General features: G+C 33.8%; 1 protein-coding gene across 1 annotated transcript; it reads right to left on the reverse strand.

Annotated features, from left to right (window-relative positions):
- Window positions 1-1,793: 1,793 nt before the first annotated feature.
- On the reverse strand, window positions 1,794-11,966 carry LOC128210306 (solute carrier family 49 member A3-like). The gene is made up of 11 exons (XM_052914572.1): window positions 11,786-11,966; window positions 10,089-10,247; window positions 9,202-9,304; window positions 8,658-8,771; window positions 8,141-8,217; window positions 7,732-7,866; window positions 7,323-7,439; window positions 6,508-6,660; window positions 5,690-5,847; window positions 4,684-4,820; window positions 1,794-3,378 (listed from the first exon to the last, which is right to left on the reverse strand). The coding sequence occupies exons 1-11, from the start codon at window positions 11,936-11,938 to the stop codon at window positions 3,218-3,220; spliced, it is 1,467 nt and encodes a 488-aa protein (XP_052770532.1). The 5' UTR covers window positions 11,939-11,966; the 3' UTR covers window positions 1,794-3,217.
- Window positions 11,967-13,543: the final 1,577 nt, after the last annotated feature.

Genomic DNA, 13,543 nt, shown 5'->3' on the forward strand with positions numbered 1-13,543 from the left:
TGAGCCAATAAGTGAGGTATGGTTTGTATCAGGCTTTTATACATTCAGTGGCCTACGCTCGTACGTATACATCACGGTTCATTAGCGGTGTTTGTTATTTTAAATAGATTTTATGGCGGGCGGTCGAGGTCATCATAATATTTGATCTTTACGCTAGACGCTCTTGGCTTAATTATTGAACTATGCCCAGCCAATGAAACTGAACGTATTTGGGCTTTGGGCATTCATCCGGTCATGTACGTCCAGGTCCAACTACTCCACGTCAGTCTTACCTAGTTTAACCATTAATGGGCATGTAAATAAAACAAAACATTATTTCGTATGACAACAATTGCACACACGAATTTCGCAACATAGATATGTTCAGTTAAATAAAATGTAAACTGAACTTACACAATGCTGCAGCAGCACGTCAATGGTTCAATACTGTTTGAGGACAAGGAAGTTCAACCATATTTTCGAATTCTTTCAAAAACAACATTTCGCGAAAATCTCAAACAGAGTAATTAACCATTTATGGTTGTTAAAGATTACATGTTACGAAATAATATGTGCTATAACTTTAACACAAAATTTATCTCACTTTATATAGCATTTTTAAACACGGTCTGAGCCCTCTTGGCCTCCATGAAGTTGTTAACATACTTGTATGCTTATCTAATAAAGTTTTAATTTAGATTGAAGGGAAATTTGAAGTAACATAACAATTTAGCACATGGTGAGCGCGAATGTTCATATTTCGTTTCTCAACTCTCACATTCTAATATATACATGATTAAATGAGTGGTATAATAGCATATCACTTCTTATTTTACAATGTCCGTTTAATTATATTACATTTTACATTGTACAAATCAATAAGAATCATTTGAAATCAGAATGATCAATGCTATAATAAATGGATGAAAGAAGAGACTTAGAAAAAAAATGTATGCTTACTTCTCAATTCTGTATGTGTTCTTTAATTGCTAGTAGGCCTTATTCTTTCTGTCTTACACTTACAGACATTGACTATCATGTTTACTTTGTGATGATCCGTCTACTTGCTATTATATGTGTTTAGAATTTATTATATCATCAAAATAAATACTGGTTAAACCAAATGTACTTTCAAGGTTGATAGTTTCTTGTTTAGACAAACTGACCGACGCGAGTGGTGAAACATTTTATGCCGGCGGCCACTCGTGAGTAATTCACCCACTGATATACGTAAATAAGATGTCATATAATAGCGTTATCAGCAAAAGTACGGCTGTTTTGATTGGTGAAAAAGATAATCGGAAATGACAATTAACTTCGAAGTTTTTGCGTTGGAAGACAATTGGTGAGATGTCATATCATTCTAAATTGCTTTCAAATCTGAAACGCATTCTGTTGTTTTAATAAACATTGAAAGCGGCAGCGAACGGCCATTGTCCTTCATGAAGATTACGCGATAAAACAACATAATAACACATGCCATCAATATTTACATACAGCGGTTAAATGTACTTCTATAACAGTTCAATACTTTATTATTCTGCACAAGCTAGGGGTATAACCACACATTTGAAGGTCACCATATGAAATTCAATATAATAATACAGTACATGATACTAACGTCCCATTTTCATTTTACATTACAATTACTATTACTAATTATATCCCTGTAATTAATTAAAATGCCCATCATGAATTTCAATGATTCAACATTTACTCATAATAAACAAGCTAAAATCGATTATGTAAGAGTTTCGTTATACGAGGATCTCCAATATATATACCCCATTACAAACAGGGAGCGAAAGGCACAGTAAAATTTGATCACTTTATTGTCATTAATAACATTACAATAAACAACAAATTAAAAAAATATAAACATATAAATCATTAAGAGTATTTTACAAACATAATAGCACGGCCATTTATAGGTAGAATCAAGATACAATGTAATAATAAGTCATAATTACAGACACTGTTTATAAAGGTGTATAACACCAGGTCCTTGGCACTGATACACAGAATAATCTCAGCGTAAGATAAGGCCAGACTCAAGTATTGTTTTGTTTGCAGTGGTAACTAGGTACCCCATTCCATTCCATTCCATTCCATGGATCTTAGTCATTTTGTTTTTTAGCATTCTAATGTGAATGAATGATTTTTTTCAAAGACAGTCATTTAAAATGTTATTTAATTCCTAAATGTCAGCATATTAATTGTTTTAAACAAAGTCAAGCTAATGTTTAGCCCAAACACAACTGAATGTCACATTCGTACCCTATGACAATCGTCCCAAAATAAGATTCGACCCTTGCACTAGATGATTTTTTAACAAATGTGACATTAAAGACAAGAAGAAACACCAGACAAGAACTCTTTTGCTACTCCATAAAGTATCCATTGAAATGCTTACCACTATCTTTTTAATATTCATTTCTTTTGTATGAATTTTCCATCTAGTAAATGCATCCATGGCAATATGTTTATATAAAGTGTACCTAAAACACACAAAAATACACAACAACTAAAGAAACTCAAATCTACCTTTCTTGAGAAACAAATATACATCTCTAAGACTCTAGCACAGCCAGAGGGTCACAACCCTGCCTTAGTCATATATTAAAAAACACTTAAATATGTAGGAACATCACAAATGACAAGAAGGTTTATTTCTCCATTTCCTCAACCTTGTAATTATCTTAAATACCAGCTAAAGTTTAGTGTACATAAAGATCTTTTTCAAAGTTGACCCTGGACTTTCCTGTGGATGGAGATATATTGACCCTGGACTTTCCTGTGGATGGGGATATATTGACTATGTGTCATCATGACTGAATATTAAAAAAGTGAAGTTAGAACAGAAAAAGAAAATCTATGCTTACTCTAAAGACATTTGAAAACAAAAATCCATTCAGTGCATTTGGTATGTGGCTGGACGGGCCATTGCAAACAAACAATTCTTAAACAGCCAAAGCACACAGTACCAGAGTCAACTTAACAGTGCATCATTTGATTTTTTTTAATTGACATTTCTGTGAAGTGTGAATATCTATTTCAAAACCAATAGCTTTATTGGAAATGTTTAATTGATTTTGCACAGAAATCATACAATTCAATGTGTGATGCTTGTTTTTCATCTAAAGCTTTTTTTTATCTTAGGATATTTGATCAAAATGGTCCCATACTCCCATACATTCCCATACATACCCATAATATCCGAACAGTAAAAGTAAAACTATCACGTGTTGTATGAAGGTGGCGATATAACTATAGTTTGATTCATAATTTTCTCGGCAGCTTTTCGTTGTTCGGCGTTCATGCGTCTGTACTCAGCTCTGAAAAAGGCTATGAGTACCACTGAAGACAAGGCTGCGATTCCACTCACAAACATTCCTGGCACTGAAATGAAAACACAATTTCATTGAAGAAAGTATAGATTAACTGAGTCAGTCAGGGCAAAATCTATAAACAAAGCAGGGGAAACTGAGAAAATAGTTTATACACTGTCTATTAAGAACCTGTCAAACATGAGCATATTGTCATAGCGAAAGTGTGCACCAAATTCAATGTTATAATCTTAACAGTTTCTGAGTTATGGCCAAAATTACTTTTTGCACGACAGTGAAGAATTGTCAAAGAGGCAATAATTCACTCAAAGTACATGACAGGGTAAAGCAATATTGTTTGGTTTAATTAAACATTCTTATGAATGTCAACGCCAAGTTGAAGTTATTTTAGTTGGAAGATTTTTTTTATCATATTTGAGGAAATAACTACAATTATCAACTTCACAACAAACATGTATAACCATACATCGCTCTGATCTTTTACAATAAAGGTAAGCTACAACAGAAAATAAGACCAAGGTCCACTATATTTGGAGCTATCCTGATTCTTGAATGTGCACCACTATATAGCACTAATACACAGGGACCCCATTTACCCCCCCCCCCAGCCCCACCCCCACAATGATGATTTTTAAAATGATTTAGTAATGAGGCGGGGGGTAATCCTGTAACTCATTGGTTGAAAGTCCAGTGCGAGAGTTTCCGTAAGACCAGATCGGCCACATACATCAGGTTTACTATGCTCCTGAAGGCATTTCTTAGATTTCTTAGATCACCTGTCTTTGTACATTTAGCACAGTGGTTAACGCATTCGATTTTCAACAAGGCATCCCTGGTTCATTTCTCAACTTGTGATATGTGAAGTCTATTTGTGATCACCAAGTGAAAAAAAAATCTGTGTATAGACCACACTCTTGCACAACACCATGTCAACGAGGGAAATACACACTATTCTGTTAGGACTTGTTTAGTTATCAATGTTGAATAAATATGAAGTTTAAAGTAAGTACTATGCACACTCTCACTATTACATATGGCAGTGAACGGTAATATTACAAGGGTGAAGTCAAGTTATTTTTCAGTCAAGCAAGGGACATAACTCAACAATTAATAAAATATTGCTATAAATGTGTGTACTGTCACTAGAAACAAGTGTAACAAGTTTTATGCATTCTCGTTCACCAGCCTGATGATGCTATGCATACTACGATCGAACCTCTGATGAATGAGGATGGTTTCATGTTAAATGACTGTTTTTGAGGTATGGAAAAGGTTAAAGTTTTTTCAGTACAACAAGGCCTCCGACCACATCAAGCCTTTCACAGTACTTGAACTGCAACCAAGCTGATAACATTACCTGTCCAGTCCTGGGGTGTGAAGTCATTGGCTTTCTGGTTACTGGTGCTGCAACCAGTTCCCTTTTCCAACTCTTCCTCTGAGAGATCTTGGGCTATAAACTGCATAAGAAGCAAGTAGATGATGCCCTGAATTTGCCTGTAATAGGTAAGGATTAGCTTCATGTAATGTGGTTACACTAAGAAAGGACCTTGGTCACTATCTATATCAAATGCCTATCATAAAAAATCAGTAATATGTTTTAATTACATACGTTAAACTTGTTAGTATTCTTCACATTAAATCTGACACATTAGATTCATAATATGGTATATAATTGAATTACTGTATATCATTAAAGATTAACATTACATAAAGATGTATTTTATCAAAACACACATTTTGATGCATGGGGGATTACACCTAATTATGTGATGGTCCTGTATGACTGTTGAAGTATGAAGTAAATTAAATGAAAGGCATTGGTGTTTATATAAATGAAAATGCCAACTTGCTCTAAACCTTTAACTGGCGGTCGCCGCTGACCTCAGGGCGAGTAGTATAGCCCACCTTAATCTTCAAATAGTCAAGCTTAAAATACTTTTATGTATAGACAGAACAAAGATTAATTAAATTTAACTGAATTTGAACATTAAATTGCTAAATGTTTGGAATATTGTGCACTAAAATAACTCATATAGATAGTGACCGAGATTCTTTATTTTACTGCAATGACATTACCTTGAAATTTCAATTGAATGGTTCTGTACTTAAATCAACCAAGGATATGTTTCATAAATGGAAATGGAATAGTTATGTTGTGTTTCACCTCCAGTAGAGCAAAGGTTTTTCAGTTATATATACATATGTTTTTCATTTTTTGTTTTAACATTATCAAAACTGGCTGAACTGTGTAAAACCTGTCATTTTTTAGTGAAATGTAAAGGTTTCAAAAATATACTCAAAAGCATAATTTGAATAGAATGCATATGTACTGAATAAATATAAACCAAAATGGTGCCTCTTACCCTGATATGACCATAAGACCTGCACTAGTGGCCTCAGCTATAGGATATGTGACCTCTACAGCTAGTTCCATACATATCGGATAGATGGCGAACCCAAAACCCCCAAACAACGCTACAGCCAAAGCTACTAGAACTTGCTGGTCTCTGAATCTCGAAACCTGAATGGAACAGATCATAGCAAAGGTTTACTTCAAAAGTAAGGCATTACATAAAGCAAACATGAACATTTTAGTAGATAGTAAACTCAAAGCCTTGATCAATGCTGCCAACAATACCACCAGGAGCTGATGGTGACGGAACTTCGAACCCTGGGTGAAATAAGAAAAACATTTCTGTATAGTTTATTATTGCTATCAAAATTAAAAGGCCTACTTTATCATTATGTCAAAAAGTGTTATTTAACTCTTTTATTACCAAAATGTGTAGCATCTTTGGATTCTTGGCTTAAAGTCAAATTTTGGTGAAAGTATGTTTTTGACGAATGATTATAAAATAGTCATGTACATATACATAATCTGCTCTTATATTACCAATGGAAGTTACAATGCGACAAAATATTATTTACTCCAAAATGACATAAATCTACCTCAGACAGAAATGAACATACTTGAATAACTACAGCATATCCCGGTACTGAATCCTATTTTTCAAAACAGAGTAGAATTCCTTATAATGTTCTTAAAATGTTTTACTGGTATCCAATAAGGTATATTATATTACAAATGAAGATGTATCATACACATAAAATAAAAATTCTTGCAAGTATAAACAATATTTTTCTGACTACTATCGTAATATGTTTTTTTATTTCATCTTACCTGAGTAAAGGCTATACCAAACACAGTACTGAGGCACCAACAGAATTTCACAACCTCTTCAAACCGTTTTGTGCGATCCACGTACAAGCCGGCAAACACGGCCCCTATAGACCCCACTCCTATCATCAGCGCTCCACACATGCCAGCATATGTCTGAAATCAACCATTTGACCTGGCAATATTGACCATCAAGGGTCATTGAACACAGGTCCTGTATAAATCTAACATCTATCATCTTGCATTTATGGATTTATTCAATATGGGTATTTCACTGTTGTATGCTATGTACATTGTATTGCATTTTTTCATGAGAATTTAGTGTTGTATTCAATACTTGTGTGGTATCAGGGTTACTGATTGCAATTCATTGTGTTAATTTATAGAATTTTTTTATAAATTAAATTGGGTGTTAGTTATTTAGTTCATTTGTTTTGTTCAATTCAATTGGATGTTATATGTTGCATTTCTTTAAAGCAATTTATGGTTCATTACCATTAATGCTATTTATAGCATTCAATCATAATAAATTATGGTTTTAAATCAATACTTAGTTATTAATAGCATCTACCAGTATTTATGTTATTTAATGGATTTATCAATACTTCGTAATGGTTAAAGATTGTTAGTATGTACTTACTAAAACAAATGGTAATATGGGAGGCAGTTGCTAACCATTTACTTTGTGTAAGTGCATACTAACAGTCTTTTACTTTTTAGTGGTCTACATAATATTGTGTAATCTACCAACTAAGTGGACCAACCAGTTTTTATTTCTACTGGTTCACCCGAGGCAGATTTGTTCTACCAGTACATACATCAGTATATCCTCGAGGACACAGCATCTGATCCAGGAAGGAAGAGAACACAGTAAACAGGGCAAGGCCGGCTCCAAACACAAAGTTCAGCACCCAGTAATTCTTGTTCTTTATTATCTGCAATTAGAAAATCAGCTGAAGATTACATAGTTAAGAAGCAGATGAGTCTTCTAACAAGATTTGAAAGTATAAAAAAAGTCTAAAAATCAAAGACATATGGATGAAAATGTCTAAACAACCAAAATAATGACAAAAGGACAGATAAACAGCATTTCCTACGGATTTTGACTAAATTCAATTTCTGAAAAGCTGTCATATCAAGTTATAACAAAATCAGTCAACATTTCACGGTTTAAGACCCTGAAATTGAAGATTTTGTTACTACATGTTTCTATATAAACATGTTCACCTTTTTAAGCCCCGCGAAGAATGGTTCTGACTTTTCTTCAGCACTTGAGGTTGGTGGGGTAGGAGGTACGGAGCTACGTACTCCGAATGTGGCCATCACCATGGTAAAAAGAGTCGGGGCAGTTATTACCCACAACTACAAGAAACGTAAAAGCATGTATATAAGAATGGTCCAGACATTTCCTCAACACTGGAGGTTAAAGTTGTAGAAAAATATATGAATTACCATCACTTAATAGATACATACCTGTGATCATGTGATAAACCACAGTCACAGTTTACATGGCCATTACACAGCTATCAATTCTATGCTTCAAACATTTTAGAACATTTATAAAATACCTCTTAATTTTAACAAAAATAAACTAATTCTCATTTGCTTCCTCTTCTAACACATAAACCAAACATACCAGTGTTGGAATATCCTTCTGTTGCTGAACAACAGCTGGAGCAAGAATATTAGCAGCCAAAATGCCAAGAGGGTTAGCTGAAATAATTTAAAAACAGTTGAGGTTCAAATGTTATAGATCTAGATGCATATAAATTATATATACACAGGGCAATTTTCTTTATGTTATTCAAAACATTCATAAAATGTTTATCTATTGAGTTAAGAAGAACGCTGGGTTAGTTAATCCCTATGCACGTGTCTGCCATGTTTACAGGCAATAAAGACAATAGATAAGATAGAGGCATTTTTTTCTTTTGAAGTTACATACTGAAACCAAGTTGATAAATTCAGTTTCAACTGCCTTTATCCCAAAATACGTAAGTGTGTTTTATTGTTGGCACTAAACTCTCCCCCATATCATGGTCCCACTAGCAAACCACAAGGTGGTGTCAGCTTGGTAGGGGAAACCATTATCAAAGGCTGGGCTGCCTCCTTCATGTTAGACTTTAATTTACAATATAGACACAATATCTCACCCATAGATGCTATCATGTTAGCAGTTGCCCGCTGATCCCCAGCAAACCAAAGGGCGGCCAGCTTAGTTGGTGAAAACATAATGAAAGGCTGAGCACAGGCTGCTAGAATCTGTCCTGATGTAAAGAAAGGGATCAATTTAAAATCAGCGTCTTTACCTTTTGAAATTATGGGCAGATGTGTCTTATCATTAATGGGATATAGTGTTTTCATAAAATTATGCATATTACCATCTTTAGATTTTAAAATACATTAAAATAATGGTATAAAATTATGTTTACTTCATGCATACTACTAAAATGACTGAATAATAAAATATTTCAATTGGTTAAAGCAAGTTTTATTGAGCTAAAGTACACAACATGGCAATATAATTTAAATTACATATTCAATATCCTGGATTGGAACAGTAGAATAAATACCTTTCCTTAAAACAAAATATTTCAATTGCAGTTCTTCCTTTCAGTGCCACATTTATAAATGATAATATCTTGTGGTCAGAATTAAACCCCTCCCTTCTGCTCCCCTCCCCTCAAAATATATTACCTATCAGACAGACTGTGAACCTATAGTCAACAGGGACAGATTCAAAGGTGCTGACATTTCTTAGAAAGCTTCCCAAACCATTCAACCAGGCTGCTAAAATAAGCTGAAAATAAAACAACATGATTATCTTATATACAATGTTCTTAAAATGGCATCAAATTTGTTTTACTTTTATACATCTGGGTTTTCAATGGACCATTTTGAACTGGTCAATGATTCCAAGATTCAAGAAGCTATATTAATATGTTTTTGTTTTTCTTTTACAACAAAAACATCAGTTCTGGAGTTGGGTTATGTCTTTAACAACAAAAACATTTGTTGCATGAGCTATTATTCTGACAATTCCTTCCATGAACAAAAATGTAGGAATTCAACAAGAAGAACATGTAGACCTATTGTTTTGAATCTATGTTTGTATCGATATTCCAAGTCAAGTTATTGTGAGAACATTCACAGCTTGAAAATGTTGATTTTACATTAGCCACAAACTACAAATATTATTATATATAAATTCCAATCACTTATAAATGTATAATATAAATAAACATCTACAGTATCGTTTACTATTCTCTAAAACACTTAACTTCACAAAAATGAATCTTTTGCAGGAAAAATATCAATATGAATGACTAAAAGAGAAAAAAAGATTCTGAGAAGTATTAGTATAAATGATTGACGTATGAAGGAGTAAAAGTAAAAATGTTCTGAGAAGTAATAATTATTAATGAATTACTGTATGTATCAAAGACTAAAAGCAAAAAGGTCCTAAATGTTATTAAATATAGAAGCAGATATATCCATTTCACTTCCAACCCTTCCAATATCATTACTTACAAAAGGCAGTCTTAACTGTTATGGTAATAAATACATTGACAAAAAGTATTTACACTCATTTTGAGTCCCAGGGTATCCAACAACCATGATGCAGCAAAGCCAAATGGTACACTGGCTATTGCAAACACTAGAACTAGAATGTTCAGCTGGAATGGAGTGATCTTGTAGTATGGAACAGCTGTGTCTGCGATGGGGGAGAAGGTAATCCATATCTGAAATATAGCATAAAACAACAAACATTACAGAAGCTGCCATGCATATAATAAACTGTGTTTGGAATTCATTTATTCCTAAATCTTTACGGAAATCCAATTTGATATCAAATGTACTAATGGTATTTTGATACTGCAACAGAGCCTCTGAAACTTAAACCAATGTATTCTTTGATACAGATGCAGCTGTTAGTGTTAGGGCCTCTATACATTGAAGCATACAAAACGAAAATATTTGTATTTGATAAAATCTATCTGGCTATATTACATTTAGTTTTCAAATTTCTGATGTATGTGAATGGTGGCAAATACAGGGTCTGGATGGTCCTCAGAAGGTCCATTTTCTCTAACAAAATGTTTACTGCATATGTATGTCCACTTTTTAATTTAGTGACTTTGAAATCGTCTCCACCACAAGCATATACTTGTACTCAGCTAGAACACTTAAATTGTTTTAGGTGAATGGAAACATATGAAAAAAATATTCATTTTGTGTTATAAGAGTGTTGTTTCTTAAAAGACATAGGCTCTAAGTCCATACCAAATCCAATGCAAATCTATAATAAACAGAGGCTAGGATGTACAAAGTTTTTCCTATCTGTTACATTTGCTACTCAATCAGCTAACAATGAGTTGTGTCCCTTGCTTTGAAAATCCCATGATATTCCTTATCCATGGCAACGATTACGATTAAAAATATAATGAGCAATTACATGATAATTATTCCAAACATGTCAGAAACCAGATAACACAATATATGATTTTTGCTCAAGAGGGACAAAAATTAAGAATGTAATAAGCAGAGTTGGCAATGCAGATGCAGGGCTTTTTCTATAGTACCCACGGGTCCGACTATCGGACCCATTCCCAAAGCAAAAATATAAGATATTTTTCCCAATCTTCAGAAAAAAATCCCAATCAAAAAAATAAAATAAATAAATATACATATTTTTTTTTTTTAGAAATTCTTTTTACCTGTACTGGTTCATTTTCAACATCCTAATAAATTATGTGATGTGAAGTATTTTTGGTAATTGAACTCAGAAATCATTGATTTTCATCACATTTAGAGATATGAAATATTATCTGTCATGATTTATTGCAATAGATATTTACACCCCAAGGATTGATATTTCAGCCATTGTGGGTCTTTTAAAGGGAAAATAAACTAATATTAAATAATATCCTAATTCACAGGAGACTAGACAGCTTTTTTCTATTCACTGAAAAATTTCCCAATTTCCGCATTTTCATGACGCAAATTTTCCCAAAATGTCTAGGGTCTTTTTCCCAAAATGGGCAGATAAAGCCCTGAGATGCGTCTACCCGACAAATTCTTCCGCCTTGGCAGATAAACTTTTTGCATCATTGGTACTTACCTAGTATTCTCTATGGACACTGAGCATGTGAATAAACTTATGTTTCTTGAGGGTACAACCTGAGACCAATAACACTACTCCCAGATTCAACACACAAATAAACAGAGATTATTACGGTACAGAACACAGAAGAAAACAAAGATAAAAAGTAATACATGCCATTCCATTGGTTAGATTTAGAAGAAATACAACAGCCAGAATAAACCATCTCCTTCCATAAACTCTAAATTCTGAATCATCCTCATCATTCACACTTGAATTGGATGAATCTAATAACCGTTTTCGTTCAGTATCTTCCATGGGCGCTGCCATTTTTTAGTCATGTGACTCCGTGTCTAGTTTACTACTCGGATTTCTGGTTTCCACTGGATTATTATTGTAAACACCGGTATTCGGTCTCTCTGTATACCCGTATTAAACTAGTTTGTGCACATAACTTGACCCAAGATGTTTTAAATTAAATTTAGATTAACTTTCTAAATAACAAAACAGAGAGATACGGAACCTGAAGTCCCCCATTTGTTTAAACCTCAGTCTACTTTACTTTGTTTCCTAGTTTGAGTGTGAGTAGCCTTGTTTGTGGAGGAGGAAGGGATACACGTGTGCGTGTGTGTGAGCGAGCGTACGTGCGTGCGTGTGAAAACTCATGTGGGGGGGGGGGGGCTACGAGAATTAAAGCATGGAGATAAAAAAATAATAATTGTTCATGATTTTTTTTTCAAATATTTATCATGGTTACAAATATCAGATGTACAATAACGTAATAGGAGATTATTAATGTCCGTTTCACCTGCCTCTTCATGTCGGTTTATACATGTCTGTGACAGCGACTGTACATGTATAACATACTGTTATAAAAATAGCTACTGCTGTAATTTAAGAATGTTCTTGTACTTTATAGTACAGCTATAGCTATAAATTTACAGCTGCGGCTCATTTAATGTTCTGCTTTTGCTATATTTGTGTGTCTTACTGCTGTTGATAGAAGCACTTCTGAACAATATGGTACGCCGCATTTTTGACTGCTTCCTGTCTATGGCTGGCGTAGCGTCAAGTTTGGGTAGCCGCTGGATGTGCACCAGTTTGTGGTCCGGGTACCAGGGCCAGATACCTTCTACCTTATCGTCCGTGGACAAAGAGGTGGGAATAGTTGCGATCTGAATGACAGGAAAGGCGGCAATACATTTACTTACCTTTCCGATGATAAACCATCGCAAAGCCGAGCCGCTGTTTTGGGTTACACCATAAATTTCAGTTTTGCGTAACTGCCTACATGCATCGATACATATATTGCGAATTATATAAATCTTTCAAACAAAATGTGCTACATTTAAAGAATATCTAAATCAATAATTAACAGCAAGTTACTTCAACAAATTAACAAGCTATTCTGCAAGTTGCTAACAGTGAGAGGATTACAAATGTACCGTGTTTGCACATGTTTAAAGAAAAAGAAGCTCTTCTGCTAATTCGATGGTTATGATTTTACATGTTCGCTACGCCATAGCCCATTGGGTGGGTGCACAAACATGATTGAAAGGATAATATATAAAAAGAAACAGGTATGCTCCGACATAGGCGTACGCACAAAATGCTTGGAAATAATATAATTATAATATTATGTTTAAAAAAAGAAGAAAAAATGAAGTCTATCATTATCTGCCTAAATTCGAACTGTTCAGATATTAAATTATAAATTCTTTTTTGTTGAATGCAATCAAAGATATATGCGTCATATATTTCAAAGTGTGGTTATTTTATATAGAACATAGTTTAACATTTTGACTGTGTATTCTTGACTGTTTTCCTTGCAAGAAGTTTTCTCTATTGTCTTCACTCGAAACTACAGATTCGTTCGGCTCATATAATTAAAAATGCTTTAATCAATGGCAATGCTTGGTCGTCAGTCAGTGAGAA

This window comes from Mya arenaria, chromosome 12, assembly GCF_026914265.1.
Source record: "Mya arenaria isolate MELC-2E11 chromosome 12, ASM2691426v1".
Taxonomy (NCBI): domain Eukaryota; kingdom Metazoa; phylum Mollusca; class Bivalvia; order Myida; family Myidae; genus Mya; species Mya arenaria.

Coding starts and splice junctions, on each gene's coding strand:
- LOC128210306 (XM_052914572.1), bottom strand. CDS start 11,938: ATGGCAGCGCCCATGGAAGATACTGAACGAAAACGGTTATTAGATTCA. Junction 8,772..9,201: donor GTTCACAGTCTGTCTGATAG/GTAATATATTTT, acceptor TCTTTACATCAG/GACAGATTCTAGCAGCCTGT. Junction 6,661..7,322: donor GTCCTCGAGGATATACTGAT/GTATGTACTGGT, acceptor GGTTGATTTCAG/ACATATGCTGGCATGTGTGG.